Source organism: Polyodon spathula, chromosome 8 (genome assembly GCF_017654505.1).
Source record: "Polyodon spathula isolate WHYD16114869_AA chromosome 8, ASM1765450v1, whole genome shotgun sequence".
NCBI classification, from domain to species: domain Eukaryota; kingdom Metazoa; phylum Chordata; class Actinopteri; order Acipenseriformes; family Polyodontidae; genus Polyodon; species Polyodon spathula.
In genome coordinates, this window is record NC_054541.1 from 18304648 (window position 1) to 18326374 (window position 21727).

Below are 21727 nucleotides of genomic sequence, written 5' to 3' on the forward strand. Positions count from 1 at the left end.
GTGCGCTAAACTACATACAAAGGATAAAGGAAAAGCAAAAAAATGATAGTGACAGGAATTTGTAGACCATGAAAAATGTATGTATCTGCACATGCATGAATTTCTGAAATTACTTAGGGTTCACGCCAAATGGCATTTTCTGTCTGTGAACTTTAATCATTGAACACCTTATATATTGATCTGAGGCTGATCGGCATTTTTATTTTAAATTTGTTACCATAATATTGAAAAATATAGCAAACTGTTTTAAACTTAAAGTCAATCTTTATTAAAAGCTACATTTTTCTGTAAAAAAAAATAAAAATAATAATAATTCTGTAATGTAGGCATATATAAATCACATGGATTTAATAACCCTTTTTAAATATTAAATGAATGTATATAATAGACTATTTTTTGTTATTACCTATTATTATCACTTAGTCATCGTGTTTAACTTTACCTTGCCACCCAGTGGTAAGATGACAACTAGGGAATTGACCAAGCAGGGAACAGCTGTATCCAAAATGGCAGAGGAAAAAATTATAATTTCCACATCATGTTAACAAATTTTTGTACCATAGTTGATCATAGTTTTGTTTGGTGTGTGGCAGCCTTTAGGCATGAGATTTTTTAAGCAAAAAGTAAACATTTGTCAAGGAGTGATTTCAACCACACACATCTGAACTATAAGTTGTTTTTTAAATTCTATATATTTTCATTTTTACTAAAAACACATTTGAAATGTTAAAATACAGTCTGGGACGCCTAATCGGGATACTGATAATTGGGATTTCTGCTTAAATGGGATACAATTCTGGGAGACGGTTCTTCCCAATGCCATTTATGTCATTTAATTGGGATAGAGTATTTTCAAATGATGAACAGAGATTGCTTTTCAGAGCAAGACAGGTTTGGGTAGCGCAGTACAGTGATTACTCTGTGACTTGCATAACCAGTAGTTTTTGCCTCGCCTGTCATCATGTTTGAGAAGCGGAAACTAGTTGATTTGCCTCATCTCAGAAGTTTGAACTGTTGAAGGAGCTGGAGTCTCCTGTGGTTTCTCAGGTTGCTGTGCCTTGTGAAAGGTGAAGATGAAATCCTGAAACAGTTTGAAAACAACGTCAGTCCGAACCCAAATCTATAAGAGAGTGGGCAAGGACGAGGAGGTTGGCAACGCACTCTTGTGATTTAGACAAAAATTAAGTTAAGGCGCTTGAATGTCTGGCCCCATGCTTAAGCAGAAGGCTGCAAATTTGACAGTGGCTGAAGGAGCATACCATCTGGTGGTTGGCTTTCTCGATGGAAGGTTCGTCATAATACGACGTTCAAGAAAGAGCACCAAGATGCTGATTTGTCAGCTTCCCTGGACTGGAAGCTTACACATCATCTACCTTATTCTCGTTGTGTACAGCCCAAATGACATATTCAGTGCAGACGAGTGGTTTGTATTTCCGGGGCATTCCTGAAAAAGGTCAGTTCTTTTAAAGCCAGTCCACCCCTGAGTGATCAGTTGTGAATCGCTTCTATGTGGACGTTTCTGCAAGCAGTTGTGCAACTGGATGCTTACTGTAGAGAGAAGCTCTACTTTCAAGCGATCTGCTGAGCGATTTGTAGTGACGTTGTTTATCACGTTGTGGCAAAGTAGCTGGTGATTGTGAACAGGTGTAGAGGTGATGCAGTGCAGGAGTAATCGCAGACAATTGAAATCCGTTTGGAAAGGGTTTTATTGTAATCTGGGTCTGGTGACCAAAAAGAAAACGCTCCGGCAATACACAAGTGTGTAATGCACTGAGCCAAATAAACAGGTTTACTGTCCCAAACAATAAGCGTTATCCACCCCACAATGCTAAAACACGGTCACCAGTCCAGGGTGTGTGTATTAGTGCTCGTGGTGGGTGATAACAGGCTATTTGGTGACAGTTCGTGCAGTGCAGTTCCGGCTTGTGCTGGCCAAAAGCGACACCTCTGGAACGTGTTTAGCCATCTGGTGATACAATAAACAAGACAATTACTAACACCACGTACAACAAACAAACACTCACAAATATTCTTTTCCCAGTAATGTTTCTCTGGCAGTCACTACTGTGGCGCTCAGTCCTTCCAGGTATATGCACACAACCCAAGCGAAGAAAAAGATGAAAAAAAAGAAAAAACTGATTCTCCGGCTCCTTTATGCTATTACGCATGACCCCTTGGTAAACGATTGCAGCTGGTTTTATAGCTTGCAGCTGCTACCTCGTTTACACTCCAGGTCCATACATTCCTGCAACGGAGTCTCTCCTTCATCCAGGCTGACTGACTTCCCGACCCTGGAAATGAACTGTCAGACCCGCCTGTTTCAGGACTTTCCCTTTCGCTGTTTTGTGCCCTCACAGGTCGGGAGGGAGATTTCAAACCAAACCAGAATTATATTTCCGTCGCACACGTGCATGGTTGTGAAATATGATTGTTGACTGTTTACTTTCCTGTCGTAAAGAGATGGTAAATTTAAAAAGATGTCAACTATTTAAAAAGATTGCTAGAAAAAAAAAACCGCACACGCACACACACACACACACACACACACACTTCTACTTCTAAACACGGGAAACTTGTTGCCCAACTAGTTGCTCAGGTGTGGACAAAGCATTCGCAGTTAATTAAGTTGCGCAATTTCGAGAGCGATTTGGTTGTGCAACTGATCGCTCAGGTGTGGCTTTAAGGCGAGGAGCTAGCTGGAGGCAAGAAAGCAAAGGTGAGAAGCACTGCTCTGTCGGGCACTGAAAGGCGACCTCTGTTAATCATTGGCAAGAGCAAACAACTGTGCTGCTTCCTGTGGATTATGCCAGCTCAAAGAAGGCATGTATGACTGGCCAGCTATTTCAGCAGTGGTTGCAGAAGTGGGACAAGTCTCTTTGCACAAGTAGAGCAAGTAGCGGAGTTCTGAAAAAAATATAGCGTTATACATCCCCACGTGATGCTACAACTGTTTAAGTAACGTCCCCATAACGTTTCTTTTCATTGTTAACTTCCTGTGAAATGTTTACACTTATAACTTTAAACTCTGTTTCAAAGCTGTTTTTAAAATGGCCGCTGTAGTGCACTGGGATTTGAGATCTGTTCTCTAAATCATTGCAGTAAGAGCAATTAAAAATGCTGTACCACATCATGGATCGTTATTGCTGTGTTACCTGTTTGACAATGTGGGCAATAATCCTTACATGATCCGTGCGCTTTAGAAAGGAGCTTTGAAACAGAGATTAAAGTTAGAAGTGTTAAAAGTTGTCAGGATGCTAACAATGAGAATAAAAATTCAATTACCTCAGAACAGAGTTTCAGTAAGTTAAAGCTTATCAAGGGTTATCTCTGATCACTGATGTCCCAAGAATGATTGAATGACTTAACTTTCCTCTCAGTGGAGTGGAAAGAAGCTGAATCTGTTAACTTTGACACTAATTGACAAATTTACCTCCGGACAATCAAGATATTTTGTTAATTTGACTGATAATTGACAATTTACTACTGTAAGTATGATTTGTGAAAACCTTTTTGATAGAAACACATTTTTGATTTGGGAGTGAAGGTGGAGGGCCCACTGGCCACAAAAATGTGACACTGGCCAAAGCCAGGTAGGGGGAGATACAAATAATACTTGCAAAACAACAAACCAAAATCTGATGGCGCCGCGCATGGACAGTGTTGCATGTTCTGTGAACGTGCATCAGGGTGACCTACTACTTTATGGTGCAGTTTGTTTAAAGTACCACTCTTGCATCATCACCTTGTTTGTATGTTTTCATTTCCCTTCTTCTTTTGCAGACCCCTGGACTACAAACACTACAAAGAAGCAGTTCAGCAAGCCACATCTCATTCCCAAGGATGGAGTACGGTACGCCAAACATCCTTTTAACTTGTATGTGAAGCCTGAATCTGTACCACCAGTAGGCTGTATTTATCTCCCATGGGGTATACACAGCAGGGTGACACCATCTGCAGCAGTTCAATAAGTTGGTGAGAGACAGGCCTTATGAAGTTTGCAGTAACTATAACAACACATTACCATCCACTGCAGTACAGTGTATATTTACTGATAGTTTGAGGAGCTCTGTGATTTGATGTTTTTTTTAGTTCCCAACAGTTTGGGAAAGTTGAAGAGAATGCACAGGCAAAAACAAGTTTGAGAAAAACAATTGGCACCAAATTGTGTTTTTTTTTTTTTTTATATAGCCTCTCTTGAAGCCAAGTACCTGTATAGATTAGCTCCAGGGTGTGTCTGCTTTGGGTTTTGAACCAACCTGCCTTTTTATAATTGGAGGCAAATAAAACAAAGCCTTCAGTTATGTTCGCAACAGAATTAAAGTGTATCATTTAATGCACTGTGCCATTCTTAAGTGAGGCTAATAGTTCACATGCATGTCAACTCATTATTCAAATACATAACTAAACAAGGGTAGTATTTTATTTGTGTACTGTGTTTTGAATATAGACAAATGAAGCAGAAAAATAGCGTGTGGAATATGAAAGGAGTGTGAATATGTTGTGTGTTGGTGAAGCTAAGTGGTTCCGGATGCTCAAATTGTGCAAAATGATGTCTGTACACAGAATAAGATGCACTGGAAATTTGACAAATCCAATGATTGGTTGATTTCTAATGCTAATGTAACATATAGTGTGTCATTTATTTCATGTTAAAACTATAGAATTTTTGTGTATTTGAAAACATTACTAGACCAAACAAAAAAATGTTGTTCTATACATTCCATGCTCCTCCTTTATAATGTTGTAGTTGGGAGCCATAGGTACTGTAAAAGACAATGCTATTTGTATTCACCGTGTAACGAGAATGCAAGTGCTACTGTAAAGGCATTATGGGGCAAATAGGGACCATCCCCATACTGCCATTGTAACCTGTTCTGTGGTATAGAGCCGGGGCCTCCAACCCTGGTGCTGGAGAGCTACAGGATTTTCTGGTTTTTGTTTTTTGTTTCAACTGAGCTCTCAATAATCTTAGTCAAGATTAACATATGTTCCAGGCTTTAGCCGTTGAAGATCTATAAAACCTGCAGGATTACGGCTCTCCAGGACCAGGGTTGGAGACCCCTGGTATAGAGGGATGCCTTATAATGATGGGGCACTTTTACCTTTTAATTCTGCTTTGCTTGAGAGAATAAAAACACATGACTGCCCTATTCTAGTTTTGAATATTGTTGGCTTTTTATAAGAGAAATACGAAAAAGAGGTTAACCTGGAAGGTTGTCGTTAATAGTAATAATAATAATAATAATAATATTCGTGAACAACATCACACGTTAGTATTGTCTGCTTTGTAAATTTGTACCCAGCGATGTAGTAGTGGTTTAATATGTTGAGATACTTCTGCTGTTGAGTTCAGTCTCCCTATTGTTCACATGCATACAGTACAGTAAAACAGCTCCACATATCAGAATGTCTATGTCTTTGATTAGCTTATCGGCATGCTAGAATACTGTTGCATAGCAACAAGAGGTACAGAGCATGCTCCAGATGCATCCGGGATCCAGCTAGGGTCAATGCAGAAAAAAGAAACTGCTGTCCAATCAGATTATAATAAATAAAAAAAATGCTTATAGATATTGATTAAAAGCAAACAGTCATGTTGAAATCAGGAAACTGGAGTAAGGAAATGTAAGGGTGTGATTGTGGCCTACTATTTAGGGGTCAGTTGGTCCTTGGTAAACAGCAGTCCACCTCACAAAAAAAGAACGACATAATTGTGCACCAATGTCAGTCTCTGCTCCGAGGCACCCCCAAGACTGTATACAGCCTGTTCAGTTCAGGATTGAGGTTAGAAGTTGGAGTAATGTAGGGGAATTTCAAATAGGACCCCTGCCATATATGACTGCTGTATGGTCAGGTTGACTTTCTATTGAGGTCTCTCGACATGGAAGCTCCGGATTAAAACCATTTAATGGCTCAAATGTTTCTTTTTTATTTATTTAAAAAGTCAGTCAGGATTGAGTTGCAACAGCCATAAGCTTGGTGTGAGATATGCAAATGAGAAATATGCAAAAATGTGAAATATGCAAAAAAAATAAATAAGAAAGTTTTAGAAGAGGCTGTTTAGTCCCATAAAGACTCTTCCCTTGTCAGCACACAATTTACTCCTAGTGAAGGGGGATTTACTTTACTAGCACAGAATCTATGTTCCTAGCATTTATAATTCTGTAGGGGGAAAAAAGTGCTTCTGTTCTAAATTTATACTCAGCTTCCATATGCCCTTGTGTCTTTCTCTCTGTAGTAATTTTGAAGTTTTTCTGTAAGATTTATCTATACCATTTAGGATTTTATAAAGTTCAATCAAGTCCACTCATGCCCTTTTTTCTTCTAGGCTGAAGTTTAAATAGTTTAAACTGTCCTCTTAGCTCATGCAATTGAGTCCAAAGAGTACGCTTCTCTGTACCTTCTCAAGTGCAATGCTGTATTCTTCGTGGTGAGGTGTTTTGAAGGACTGAATGTCTGAATGGTTGTTTTGAATCTGAATGGTTTCCCCCCCCCTCCCCCTCTTCCAGGTGTTGGTTCCTCTGGTGCTCCTACAGCGGCTGCTGAAAGAGCGGACGAGGCAGGGCCAGCAGCCCCTCGGCCCCCTGCTGCAGCTGGGAGTCCAGTATCTGGAGGAGGCTGCAGCCGATTACATCATCCAGCAGGGCGGCTGGGTGAGTGAGGCCTTTCACTTACTGTCTCTGAGTTCACCAGTGTGAGTGAGTGTACCCATGAACCTCCATACACAGTACTTTCAAATGACATGCCAGCACTGAACCATTGAGCCTCCATACGCAGTACTTTCAAATGACTAATTTTCTTTTTCCATTAACTTTTTTCTTTTTATAATATTTGCAGCTGTTTCTGAAAGAATAAGTTTTATTGAGTCTTCTTTGTTTTGTTTGTTTTGGGTCAGAGTTGTGGCAGTGCTTTGAGCTGTTTTAAAAACCCCAGCTCCTTATCGTAGTTTCTTTATAGGTTTCTTGTCCTGGTAAGTGACTCCCAAAAATGTTTCACATTTCAAAAAAGAAACACAACCAGCTTCAGTAAGACACAATTTTCAAAACAAGTGGAGGACATCTGAAAAATGACTAGAACTCAAATGTTTTAGCAATGATCATCAGAATGATTGCAAAAAACCATAAAAGGTAGGGAAGTAAAATAAATACTGTAAGTTACAGTACTTTTTAAATATTACACATTTTTCAGGTTTGTACTTAGGTGTTCGTATCCCCAGTGGGGACATATAGTGGAGACGCCTGTACATTGGTACGTACGTCACTGTTCCGTGTTTTAAATGTTTAATTATTTACAGAGTCAAACCAGGGTTATATTTTCTGACTGTGTACATATTTCACACTGTAATATTTGCATTGAGACAACTGCTTTTTTTTTTTTTTTTTTTTATTGCACACGTTGTCAAACTCTGGGCTTAGAAGTGGGGGTCCCTGTACATATCTATATCACACTTGCATTGTTACTATGTCTTCAGAACTGTTCATCCAATTGAATGAAACTTGACAGACTTCGATTTGACCACTTACTGTTAATGGATGAAACGCAGTACACTAGATGGCACTGACTAATATAAAGATACATGGGCTGATCTACCCTACGTTAGGTTTATATTTAACTAGAATGAAAGAGCAGCTCCTGATTAACTCAGTCAAAGCACAGTATTTAAGTAATTACAAAAAGAACCTCTCAGAATAACAAATGTTAATTAATTCATTATTAATGTAATGATCTAGATATGAATATGCTTATAATTTATGTATACATATAATACATTATATTCTCTGTCACTATTTCAGTTGGGATCATTCTTGTCTGATGCAGCAGAGTGGCAAAATAATTTCTGTAATATTTCATTGGAGTAGCTGCAGGGCTAAAAATAGCACCAGTGCAACAGATTGAGTCTCATCAGCACTGAGTTAAGGGAACACACCTGTCTGCAGATGCAGTGTATCTGGTCATGTGTGTTTTGAGCAGGCCTTTCAGAGGTAGATGTGCTGGTGTGTAGAAGTGGGTCTCGGGAAGCCCACAGTTTTACCATTAGGCATGGATCGCTCCCGTAGCTTCCCCTCACCTTGATAGGTCTGTTTTTTAGTCCTTGTTCAATAAATTGGAACCGTTTTGCACTGATCCGTCTGTCACACTACACAGTGAACACGATAACTACCTCCTAACCGCCTGTAGATGTTTAGCATTGCATTTGATTGCAATCCGATAACCTTTTTGATTTGTAGACAATTGTTTTAGCCTTTTGAGTTCTGTGTGGTGCGGACGCAGTTTTGAGGACCTTCTGTATGTGTGTGCTGGTTTTAATTTTGGAGGTTTAGCACTACTGGTCACTTTTTTTCTGTTTGTTTATCTAAAACTGCACGGCCTGATAGTGCCCCCTTCCCGTTATTTTCAAGCCCTTCGTTTGTTGATACGGTTAAATTAAGCAATTGAGCGCTGCGTTGGAACGAAAACCGACAGACTCTGTGTGCCGCCAGAAACATGGTTGGGGAAACACTGAACTGCAAGACATTACAGAACTTGGTTTAATATAGGTCGGTCCAAGTTTCGGATTGTAAAACCTATTTAAAAAAATAACACCCCAAAATCAAGTGCTTGTCAGGTATCTGTCCAGAACAATGTGAACACCTTGCAAAATACAAATTCCCCTTCGGGTTCTGTTTATGAACATTTAGTATGAATTAACCTCATGGAAGACTTGCCATAACTTGACACGCTTTAAAGATTACTTGACAGTATAACCGTGTGTATATCTTTCAAGCAGATTGAGGTACATATAAGGCAAGGCTGTATCCTCATTGAGTCACAGTGTAATATCTACAGTGGATTTAAAATAAATTAAAAAAAAAAATGCCAGTACAGAAACAAGACAGATCCGGCAGAAGCCTGCTAGTGAACCCTGCAGCTGTGTCCTCAACATAAACACGCTCCTCTCTCTCTCTCTCTCTCTCTCTCTCTCTCTCTCTCTCTCTCTCTCTCTCTGTCTTTCTCGCGTGGTCTGCTTTGAGCTGCCTCACTGCTTAAATTGCCAGCTTTAGAAACCTGCTTTCAGAGGATCCTTGTTAAAGAAGTTGGGTAAGAAATGTCGGAATTCACAGTATTTTTGTTTATCAACTTTACTGTACGAGGGATTGTTATGTAAATTATTCTATAAATTGTGCAGTTTATTCATAAATCGTCACAGGTAAAATTATTGTTGCGTTTGACTATATATAGGTAACATGTTAAACTTGTAGGCATTTTGTTTTTGCCAGAATAAATGACTGAATTGCTGGAATTGCCAATTATGCTGGATTAACATTTAACAGCATTACAGATTTTTATTTTATAAAGCATTGACACAAGGTTTTCAAGATCGTGTTGGTTGATTTTAAGTTGGTTTTGAATTGACAGTTTTTGTAAGGTTAGTTGCTGCTGTTTTATGCAAGTCATTGATGGCTGATTCTGATGATTCTGGTAAATTTTAAAGGTCAGTATCATTCAAGCATTGTATGGTTAACAGAGATCTCTACAGCTGATAAAAGCATATTGCACATAGTAGTGCTATGTTTTTTTAATAGTACAAAGAAACCAAAATGCTTTTAAGGTTGTGCTTAGTGATCGGCTCACAATACATTTTCTCTGGACAGTTCCCTTAATTAAAGGAAAAAAAAATAATGAAGGGAATAGGAATTCTGAGGGTGTAACTGTAAGGTTTTAAATGCAGGCTACATTGGAAATTGATTATTTTGCAGAGTGCAGAATGTCCACAAGTTAACTCTGGATCCATAGCAGAATGTGAGCTTGGCTTTCTGGATTTCTGGCATTCCAGATCGTCTTTAAAAAATTGCGAGTTTAACCTGTTTGACCTTGAGGTTTATTGTGTTTGATTTTTTGATTTTTTTTTTTACAGGACTATCCACTATTGACATATCATTGTATTTTTTTTTTTTTTTTTTTTTTTTTATTGTCATGCAACAATCGATATATACCGAGCATCAAAATAAATGTGTCACTATTATAACACATTTATTTTCGAAAAAAAATAAGGTACATGAATGATGGGCATTGACAAAATGTTTTTGATTTATTTTTAATCAGTCAGTCGTTCATTCTTGACCAGGACAAGCTTGAATGTCTATGACTATGATTGTACACTGGATATGGAGTGATTTCAGATGTTGAATTGCAAGCTTGAATAAAAGCAATAAAGAAAATTGCAGAAAAAAAAACAAAACAATATGCCACGTCTGTCAAGAGAGCAGCGCCTTCGTGCAATCGGCATGTTGGAGGCTAGATTAGGGCAGTGTACTGTGGCTCGCTGTCTTGGGTGCTCACAGGCCACGAACTGGGAGACCAAGAGTCACAACACCTGCCCAAGCTCGACAGATCATTTTGCAGCATCTTCGTGATGTCAGTTTTTAGTCGGCACAATAAAAAGTCACAGCACCTGCTCTAAAACAGAGTTTGTTATTTTTCGATTTAGTGAATTTTATACAAATATAAGTGATAAGTTTCTTTTGATGCTCAAATACAAGTGATAGGTTTCTTTTGATGCTCAGTATATGAACTAACATTTTAGTTATATGGACAGTAGCATGTTTGTGTCAGGATCATTTTTCATATTCAAACTTAAAAATGAAGATACAAATATTTGAATTAGCTGCACAAAATCTAGTATAGCACTCTAACAACAGTAGAGAAATACCACAATGTAAATTCTGAACACAACCAAATCACTAGAAACAAAACCAGAGCTGAAACAGGGCTTTAGCTTTTCAGAATTTGCATACTGTATTTGTGATTAATTTTAAAAGGTTTTGAATTTCCACAAGACTTTAATATGATTTGAGTTGATGAAAAAGGCAGCATTTAAGAAATATTGAATTAATTGATATACAGATATCAATTTAGATGTATTCTCTTTTGACCTTTTTTTAATATTAAGTTTTAATATTAAAATAAATATTCCCAGGAAATTAATTTATACAGGATGTGTACAGTAATATTTACTGTCTGTGTGTGGGTATGTGTGGTTAACTGGTACGTAGCGATTTTATATTTTGTTTGAAACAGGTTTGTAAATTTTCCCAGCTTGAGCTGACTGTTACACAGAGATAATTTCACTGAGGGGGGCCAGGAGAGAAGATGCTATTGTGGCACAAAGGAGGTCACAGCTTTCTTTTATACAGAGAAACTTAATTTAACCACAGATGAAGACGGGATTTATTCTAGCTGTGTCTGTGCCCTCTTTCTGAATGCAGGTTTTGTTTTTCTAATTCCTGGTGCAAGATGAACAATATGATCAGAAAAAGATGCAAACAAAGAATCAGGATGATGGCTAAAATATATATGCAGCTCACAATATGAATGCTTGTGTATTCTAATAAAAAAACTGATTTCACTGCTAAGGCTGCCCTTTGAATTGAAGATATTATGGGGCAAGTTCAGAATAGAAAAGGAGGTTTTGGTCTCAGTTCAGCTCCTCCTACATGGCACAAGGCAACCCCAGCTCAACGGAGGAAGCTGGTAGTCAATGAGGTGCAAAAGCAGGAGGAGAGGATCAGGTGTGTAAAGGCCATTTCCCAGGACAAGCAGGGAGAATGGATGAGGTGGGAGAGTGTGGAACAACGCAAGATCGGCTGGCAAGACCTTTGGACAATGGAACAGCAGGATTAGTTTCCTCATCAGATCAGCATGTGATGCTCTCCCATCAACACAGAACCTAAACCTCTGGGTGGATGAGGATCCCACATGTCCTTTGTGTTCATCACCTGCAACATTAAGGCACATTTTGACAGGATGTAAGGTGGGTCTTAGCCAAGGACGGTTTACTGGGCGCCATGACCAGGTGCAGCGATGTTTGGCCTTAGTATTGGAAGACAAGCATAACCTGACCAATAAGTTGCCACCAGTTCCATCAAAGCATTACACACAAAAGACAATATTCCTCTGTCCAGGAGAGCAACCACCAAGAAAAGGTGTGAAAACCAAGCCTCGCCCAGGACAATTGGAAGCTGCTAGAGACTGGAAGATGCTGGCAGATGTTAGTCCATCACTAACCTTCGACCAGACATTGTCTTGTGGTCTGGATCAGCACGCCTTGTTCATCTGGTAGAGTTAACAGTGCCATGGGAAGATGCTGTGGATGAGCTGTATGAGAGGAAGAAACTTTGGTATGCTCAACTAGCTGCTGAAGCGGAACAGCGAGGATGGAGAGTCCGAGTTTACCCAGTGGAGGTGGGTTGTCGAGGATTTGTGGCACACTCTACAACCCAGTTTCTCAGAGACATCAGGTTCAGTGGCCAAGAGTTGCGTCGCACAGTGAAGAACTTATCTGAAGTAGCAGAAAGGAGCAGCAACTGGCTGTGGTTGAGATGGAAAGATTCTGGCACAATAGAAAGAATCACGCCAGAATCACAATTGAGCCCTCTTGAGGTGTGGTGGGCTAGTCAGCGAAACACCGAGGATGGAAGGTGCCCACTTGAAGACCCCAGAGATGTACCCTACTTAGCTCAATACAGGGGGTTATCATGCTGAGGCACTGGGGAGACCGCACTGGGTTGATCCCCGGAGCCAGCATTGCAGCCGTTGTGTGTGCCGATGCGCTGGGGAGGCAAAATGAACTGATCCCTGGAGCCAGCATTACACTTCAGCAATCAACACCAGACAGAAGGATACCTACATGATCAGATGGAAAACAACGCAAATGGATGGAGATGCAGATGGATCACATTAGTTTACTGCAAAGCTACATCTTAGTTGGTGCCTTTCTTGGCGAGAGCCGAGTTCAAATCAACATGAAGTTCAACATCTACTGTCATGTAATGGAAATCATGACTTTCTGTCTTATAATAATGAAATTGAAATATAATAATTGAATATTTTAAATGGGGTAGCAGAACTATTAAAACAAAATGGTTTCTTTCAACTCGGCACACAATTGGTCTAGCACAAAGAAGGGACTCCAAAACATGTGAACTTACATGAAGAATGTGGTATAGTGAGGTGTGTGTCTTACTAAACCTATTTTGGATTGGAAAGAATTGCAGTATTAATGCCTTCCTGACAGTAGAAGTGTAGTTTATATTGTCTTGTGTGGGACAACTAGATAAAGGGAGCGTGAGAAAATTAGTTGTAAGTAATCCTAATTCCTGGTGCAGAAGCATAGCAATTAAAAATGGAGTCTGGTTTGTTCAGAAGAGAATGATTAGAGAGATTTAATTTTTAAATATGCTGATGTGTGTGGTATATTGAGGGCTTTTGATTTTCTTTCTTTTTTTTTTTTTTTAAATTTAGTCTTTGCCAATTATTTTTATTATTTTCTCCCAATTTGATATGTCCAATTATGTTTTCGGCTCAGCTCACTGCTACCAACCCTGCACTGACTCGGGAGGGTGAAGGCGAACACGCTGTCCTCTGAAGCGTATGCTATCAGCCGACTGCGTTTTTTCCCACTGCAGACTCGCCATGCAGCCACCCAAGAGCTACTGCGTCGGAGGACAATACGGCTCTTGGGCAGCTTACATGCAAGTCTGCAGGCGCCCAGCCAGACTACAGGGGTTGCCGGTGTAAAGGTAATTTTAAGGTAATTTGCCCTACATTGCAACCATTTTTTCAATCAGAGCACAGTTTGAAGCAATATTTAAACTATCCCTGTACATTTCTTATGCTGCAGTGTTCCGTATTGTGTGAATGTTGGTCATAGTGGCCTGCTTTCTCAGTGTTGATGCTGCAGTGTTCTGTATTGTGTGAATGTTGGTCATAGTGGCCTGCTTTCTCAATGTTGATGCTACAGTGTTGCGTATTGTGTGAATGTTGGTCATAGTGGCCTGCTTTCTCAGTGTTGATGCTGTAGTGTTCTGTATTGTGTGAATGTTGGTCATTCTTAACTTGGTTTTACAGCAGATGTGATTGAAAAACAATACAAATCTGCTTAAGTGATGAGAATCCAATGGTGTGCCAGTCACTAAACCCATCGGCACAGGCACCCTGAACTTCCCACATTCCAACAGAATGCTGTAGCTGTGTGGCAGGGGTTTAATCACAGATTAAACCTGTCTGTGTGAGAACTTTCTTTCTATTGCAAATGTGTTATGAAGGACATTACTCAACCAGATGGGTGAAAAATAAACTGGATGATGTAACATTAGGCCAGTTTACATGCTGGTTTGTTTCATGTGGATGGACAATGCCCATGAAACTTGGCAGGGAAAGCTTGTGAAAATGCCCCCAAAAAGTCAAAAATAAGCTAATGAATCAAAAATGTGATACAAAATAAAATTACACCATTGGGTTGCAAAAATAAAGATAGCAGTGCATCTCTAATGGCACAACCCTTGTCATATCGCTGTTGTGCAATTCTTGCTGGAGGCTGAGGTAGAAGTTCCTCTGCTTGCCTGAACACCTCCTTGCGGTCCTAGTACAGATTGTGCAGGATACAGCAGGCAGTAATAATTTAGGGAACAAACTCATGGTTCAGTTCAGTACACTTCAGTAGTATCCGCCCCCTACCTTGCAATAGCCAAACGCCTGTTCAACCACCACTCTGATTTGAGCCAGTTTATTAAATTAATAAAGTAACCGCCCACCCACCCCTCCCCCACAGATGATGTGTGAAAAGCAGTGTGGGCGACAACACTAAAACAAAGTATTTAAAAAAATTGGCACTATCCACCAGCAAATCGGATCTTTAATGACCATTTTGACTAATCAACAGTTCTGTGTTCTCTGACAGTTTCAATAGCAATATGAATCAATTAAAGCAGTGTTTGCTTTTATATCCGTAAGGGTAGACACAATATCTGCTTGGTCGTTTGCTTTAATATATCCTTTACAGTTGAATTATTTCTGTTCTGGTGGGATTTGTAGCTTTGTTCTTCTGCCTAAGCGGATTACATCTGCTAAGATTATATCAACGGATATTAAAGTCTGAATTTGTGAGTCTGTGCCCAGGGCCTGGGCCAACTTTAATTTATGAGAATCGCAGAAAGCAAAGAGGAAATAGAAAGCTAGTCATTTCCTAATGCTGCTGTAATCCAGCACTGATCCTACAGCTGCTTTAACTGCCCTCTGAGATGAGGAATTAATGGGTGTTTTTTTTTTTTTTTTTTTTTGGGGTTTTTTTTTTTGGGGGGGGGGGTGTTTGTGACCCACTTATTTACAATTACATACATTAAGAATATAGTGATATTTTATAAATGTTAAGCCAGTTGTATTAACGTTCAACATTGAAATGGACCCTGTAGTCTGTGGTACCTTTAGTAATTAATTTAAGTCAACCCTTTTATTTATTTTGAATTTGATTTTTATTGGTTTAAGATTTTACTGGCGTTTTTGATATTTGAGAGTCAGGGTTACATAACTGTTCTGGTTGTTTTGTTTTAAAGGGCAAGGGTATGCTTATGGTGACTCGTGAAACTGCAAAACATGTTAGCCCTTTAACAGATTTTCAATTCTTTGTTGGGGTGTTTACAACCATTCTTAGTGATTCTGGGTTCTGTTGCTTTCATATTAAGTTATCATTTTCCCTCAGTCTGCCTTTACCTGGCTTTGAATGCATCTGAAGAACCCTAAGAGCCTTCTCCGTTCCACTCAAATCATGTGGGGGAGCTAGCATAGTTGAAAAGTGCCTGGCACAGGATTCTCCAGACAAACTCAAAACCAGGTAACATACCCAGCAGCATGAGGACAACTGAATCCACTTAATGATTGAAATATCATACAACAGTAAGAGAAATGAAACAAAGCTTACAATGAAATGTAAACCTTTATACTCTTTAATGTTGAATATTAGGCCAGTGGTAGTAATAGTGTGGCCTATAAAATGAACAAGACATTGAGAACCTCAGTGGCCTGTTTGCATTGTTTTTCTTGCCTGTTATGTTGTCTGGCAGTTCCCTCCCATTCACGGCAATGGAAAGAGGAGAGCACAGAGCGGAACTGATAGTATTATTCAGCTGTTGCTTCACTTCACAATATTTCTTGACAGAATAAAGACCCTTTAGTTTCAAAAACAGTCTTGTTGCTTTGTTAATTTAACACAAGTAATAAATACATTGTATTTATTGATTCATGTGGTGGTTGGCCTTGGCATATTGTGTCTGGTGGTGAACTCTGTCTTGGAGAACACTTCCAGCGGGGTGTTCTCTTAGCCAGAGACTGCTGTACAGTCTCCTATATCTTTTACAAATACATGTTTGCAATCATTTCTAAAATCCTGAATTTTCAGATTTGTTACAGACATTTCCAATTTGTTAAAGTTTAATTGTAAAGTATAGGGAATGAAACAGACGTGAACACCCCTGAAGCGGACTGCTGTTTTTTTCTTACAGCACAGAGAAATTCCCTAAAAATATGATATACAAATAAAGGGATTTTTTACATAGTGTATGTGTCTGTATACAGTACATCATTGCTTAAATAACATATAGTGAATTGCTTGTTGGCAAACATACTGTACACCTGGACTGGAATTCTTCTGAATTGTCACAAGAGGGCTCTGCACCTCATGAGAAAACGAAAACCAAAAAAAAAGACTTCCCTAATTGAAGATGAAACTAAATATCCAAATACATTGTAGCTTGTCATATACCAGGTAAATGACTAAGCCAAGATAAAAATAGCTAGTGTTTCCCACAAGAATTTAGGAGAATGAGTGACTCTTAAACAGTAGCAACTGAAAAAATGAAATTGTTTAACCAGACTACACTAAGATACTGCTTCTGTATTACATTTAATCCGAACCTCAATCGCAGTTCTACCTCAAACTGTTACCTTAACGCTAACCTTATTGTACAAGAGAAATACACCCTTTTGTGCAAGTTAAGCTGCCGCCACCAGTGTCAAAGCCTCATATCTCAAACTATTTGAGATAACGATTTTATTTTTGCATACTAAATGTGTTGGATACCATGACATTTCCTGCTAGACAGAAAATACTACACTGTTTTGTCTTCGTTTGGTACACAGCTGTATTCTTTGATTCCAGCACAGTTATTGTCTAGTAAAAAATAACCTTTTCACTGCCATACTATTTTTGTTCACAAAAACTCTAATTTACAGCACAGTTGTGCATTATCTGGTTATATACTGCACTGGGATTCTTTTTTTGTTTTTTGCATATTGAGAATTCATTTAGAACAGAGGTATAGTCAGAGCATTTGCTCTTAATATCCCTAACCCAGTCCATCATAAACATATGGTCAATTGCAATTTATTACAAGCAGCAACGAACTGGGGATGAGGCAGTATGGAGGACAGTACTGATGATAGTCTGCAGGATAGATTCAATGGCAGTGAGTCGAGTGCCTCCAGGTAGAATGCAGACAGGTTTTAAGATGTTCTCAATTGCAATGAACACAATGTATTAGTCGTCTGCCCCTAGAGGGCTGTAAAACAAGGTATTAAGTTAGTCCAGTGACTCTCTATTTAGACTAAGTTCTGAACTAACTTACGTGAATTTTCAACATATTTTATTCTTAGTAAAGCATTGAAATAAACATCTGAACATATAAATGAAATAAAGCACATTGAGATGTAAATGCCATCAATTGTAATTGCTGATACTTTAAAACGTTTTTTTTGTAAATTATTAAAGTACTACTATTAATAGTCACATGAAGTATATTATTATAACTGTGCACAAATATAGAATGAAGAAAAATATAAGACCATGTGTACAATAACAGAGCTTTAAAATGCTAGTTCAGATCTGTAGTACAAGAGCACAGCACTCCTCTTACTCTCCTGCACGAAGTAGAAATGATCAGTTTAACCCTGAGGTCTGTACATCATCTAATCCCAAACGTTCTTCCCTGTTTTTTTTCATTGCAATATGTACTAAACTAGTACTTAACTGGATATGATCCACAGATAGTGCCGTACCAGCTAGACCTCAGCTTAATACAGAACTGAGGACCAATAGAAACCAGAAAACCCATTTGTGGCTTAAACGTTGTTTTTGCGCACCGGTGGTTGATTTTGGCATCACAGAGACTTCCTGTAATTTCCTGCTCAGGGTTACTGTTTCCGACCAATTACTCAAACTAGAATTGTAACCACATTTCAGGCTTTCAACTGTCATACCACAGCTGAGATATGAGACAAAACTTATCTTTTAAATCTACACTTTGAAAATGGCCCCAATATAAATCAAATGTTTGGCAATTGTGGCTGAATCTGTATGTTACAAGTCATTATCCCATGACGCATGTTGCAAGTTTGGCTTTTACATTTGTTCAGCAAATTGGTTAAACTTCATAATCTTTAGTTATATATCCCCAGCTGCAAAACACTCAATGGTAGAATACAAAGTAGTGTAGGGTTGTGGGTTTATTTTATATATTGTTATACCAATTCTAAGCCTTGTTACCATGAATTAAGTTAGTGAATAGCAATGGCAAGAACAATGGTATCTGTTAATAATCAAATTATATCTGTGGTTAATTGATAGTACAAAACAAAACAGTTATTCTTGAGATTAGAAATATTCGTCACTAGCTTGCAATACAGTTTTGAGATAATGAATCAATATTACCTGAACTGGGCGGCCCCATCACAGGCAAAACCTTGGCGATATGAAGGTCTGGGAACTCAGTTGTCTCGCACAAACCTCTGTTATATAGGTATCCCAACAAGCAGCTTGTATATCTAATGTGATATATAGCAATACAGCTCTGTAGCATTACATCACATTCCATAAATCTTCATTGTAACCCTTCAGTAGTACTAAAAATAACAAGTTTTGTCTAGCAGTCTTTCAATTTGTGTCTTTTATTATAACATTCGCGGAGTGCTCCTCTTCATGGACACACTTTGGCAATGTCTCTTTCATCCACAATGAAAAATTGAGTTCTTGCTTCCCATACATAAAGCATCCTATATTTCTGTCATAAACAAAAACTCAGTTGTAAACTATATCTAGAGATACCCTTCGATCACAAGTTGTTTAGAGTACACGTTTTGCAGCACCTTGAATTTTAGGATTAGAACATAAGAACATAAGAAAGTTTACAAACGAGAGGAGGCCATTCAGCCCATCTTGCTCGTTTGGTTGTTAGTAGCTTATTGATCCCAAAATCTCATCAAGCAGCTTCTTGAAGGATCCCAGGGTGTCAGCTTCAACAACATTACTGGGGAGTTGATTCCAGACCCTCACAATTCTCTGTGTAAAAAAAGTGCCTCCTATTTTCTGTTCTGAATGCCCCTTTGTCTAATCTCCATTTGTGACCCCTGGTGCTTGTTTCTTTTTTCAGGCTGAAAAAGTCCCTTGGGTCGACACTGTCAATACCTTTTTGAATTTTGAATGCTTGAATTAGGTCGCCACGTAGTCTTTGTTCAAGACTGAACAGATTAAATTATTTTAGCCTGTCTGCATATGACATGCCTTTTAAGCCCGGAATAATTCTGGTCGCTCTTCTTTGCACTCTTTCTAGTGCAGCAATATCTTTTTTACAGCGAGGTGACCAGAACTGCACACAATATTCAAGATGAGGTCTTACTAGTGCATTGTACAGTTTTAACATTACTTCCCTTGATTTAAATTCAACACTTTTCACAATGTATCCGAGCATCTTGTTAGCCTTTTTTATAGCTTCCCCACATTGTCTAGATGAAGACATTTCTGAGTCAACAAAAACTCCTAGGTCTTTTTCATAGATTCCTTCTCCAATTTCAGTATCTCCCATATAATATTTATAATGTACATTTTTATTTCCTGCATGCAGTACCTTACACTTTTCTCTATTAAATGTCATTTGCCATGTGTCTGCCCAGTTCTGAATCTTGTCTAGATCATTTTGAATGACAGACTGGAAAATTGCAAGACTGGACAATTGAGACAGACATTTTGGACAATTAACTCTGTATAATATAATATATTATTATATATATATATATATATATATATATATATATATATATATATATATATATATATATATATATATATATATATATATCTTTTATTTAACATCATGTAATCAAAGAAACTACAAAATGATATTGCAGACGTCTACAGGAAACCAGAATAGTAGTACATAAAATGTTAAAGTAACATTATTCAGCAGGTTTCACTTCATAGCTGTACTTTTGTCACTTGTAGAGGAATGCATATCCTTGCAGATGTGTTCTAGTTGTTGAGAGTATCAGAATCCTGGGATATATAAGGAAAGACCTGTTCATCTGTTATGTCACAATTAGTCAAATGTTTTAATATGCTGGTCTCTGCTTCCCCCTGCAGGGCACAGTTTTCAGTCTGGAGGAAGAGGAGGACCAAGGGATCATTGTCGAGGACAGCAACGACATCTACATCCTGACTAGCGATAACTCTGGCCAGGTGAGCTCTCCCGAGTCGCTCGCAGTCCTGAGCTCCTGGCGGTCTGACAGCCTGCCCGTGTCCCTTTCAGTGAGCCAGAGCTGGCAGACAGAGAGCCTGCCAGTCTCCCTTGGACCAGAGTCCTGGGCACAGGTAACCATGGACCCAGAAGACCTCAAGAGCCTTGACAGCAACGAGGGAGGGGAGGACAGGAGCGAGAATAACTCCTCCAACTCGGACATAGTTCACGTGGAGAAGGAGGAGATTGCAGAGGAAGAAGGGGCTATATCGGTGGCTGAAGTCCTGGAAATCCAGGAGGCCCAAGAGTTAGTTTTGAAGGCTCAACTTCAGGAGGAGCCACCGTTGACCCCACCAGCACTGCTGGAATCCACTGCTCTGCCTGAGCAGACTGATCTATCACCACCGGCTGCTGCTGCTACCGTCGTCTTCCCTCAAAAGGAGACACCAAGCAGTGTGCCAGAGCCTGCACCCGTACAGCAACCTGCAGCAGCTGAAACTGCACCGAAAATAGCAGAAGAACCACCCAAGCCTCCTGCAATCGTGGAACCTGTAACGGAGCCAGCCAAACCGGCTGCGCAGGCTGAGGAGCTAAGAATAAAAGAGGTGGTGGTAGATATTTTGAAAGAGAGCCCAAAAGTGGTGCCAAAAGCCCAGAAGGAAGCAGAAAATGTGCCCTTGGCTCCAGAGGAGAAGCTAGAAACGGTGCCACCAGAAGGGGAGAAGGACATCTCTTTGGCAGACGACAATGCATTCCTGTACTACGGGGGTACAGCTGCCATAGCAGTGGTGGCGCTGGTTGTTGTCGTAGCGCTGGTTCTGAGGAAAAAATAGTTTAGGATTTCTAAACCACGACAGGCTGCCCACCATTTCTAGGCTTAAATTTGAAAAGTTAGTATTAGGATGTTATTGCTACCAGTCTATGTATTAAATTTAAATTAAGGGTTTCTATTTTTTTTCCCCCTATTTTTCAATATTACTGTCTGTGCAGCGATGCATTGATTATGATATGATGGTTTTTACTTGTATTGTAATTCTAAAGCATTTTAACAGGGTATTCAAGCCCTGTTGTCTTGAGGGAATGGAGATAGTGAAAGTTTCGGGGGCACGTTTGCCTGAGACACTGGGTTCAGTAACCCTGCCCTGTTTTTCAACAAGCTGTTTTTTTAGTGTCCAAGGTAAAACTATAAATAAGTCCAGTACAGTGAAGAAGGCACTAGCCATAACGTTTCTCTGCTTGACTTATTAGTTTTACCTTAGAATTGTAACTTAAGTGTTTTGAAGTTCATATCTAACCTCCTGATTTTTGTCCATTGCCTGTTGTGTATGATCCTTTATATGTAAATGATCACAACATAGATCTGCTGAAATGGATAAAAAAAAATAAAAAAAAAGATATCCCAAACCCTT

The 21727-nt window shown here is 39.1% G+C and overlaps 1 protein-coding gene across 3 annotated transcripts in view; it reads left to right on the forward strand.

The window, feature by feature from the left end:
• The window catches only part of LOC121319549 (bcl-2-like protein 13), a 38467-nt gene extending 16740 nt beyond the window's left edge, over positions 1 to 21727 (forward strand). For all 3 annotated transcript variants that reach the window (XM_041257111.1, XM_041257113.1, XM_041257114.1), the window contains exons 5-7: positions 3781 to 3850; positions 6510 to 6653; positions 20225 to 21727. In XM_041257111.1, coding sequence (XP_041113045.1) covers positions 3781 to 3850; positions 6510 to 6653; positions 20225 to 21151 — 1141 coding nt within the window. In that variant the 3' untranslated portion in view covers positions 21152 to 21727. The remainder of the gene's footprint in view (positions 1 to 3780; positions 3851 to 6509; positions 6654 to 20224) is intronic.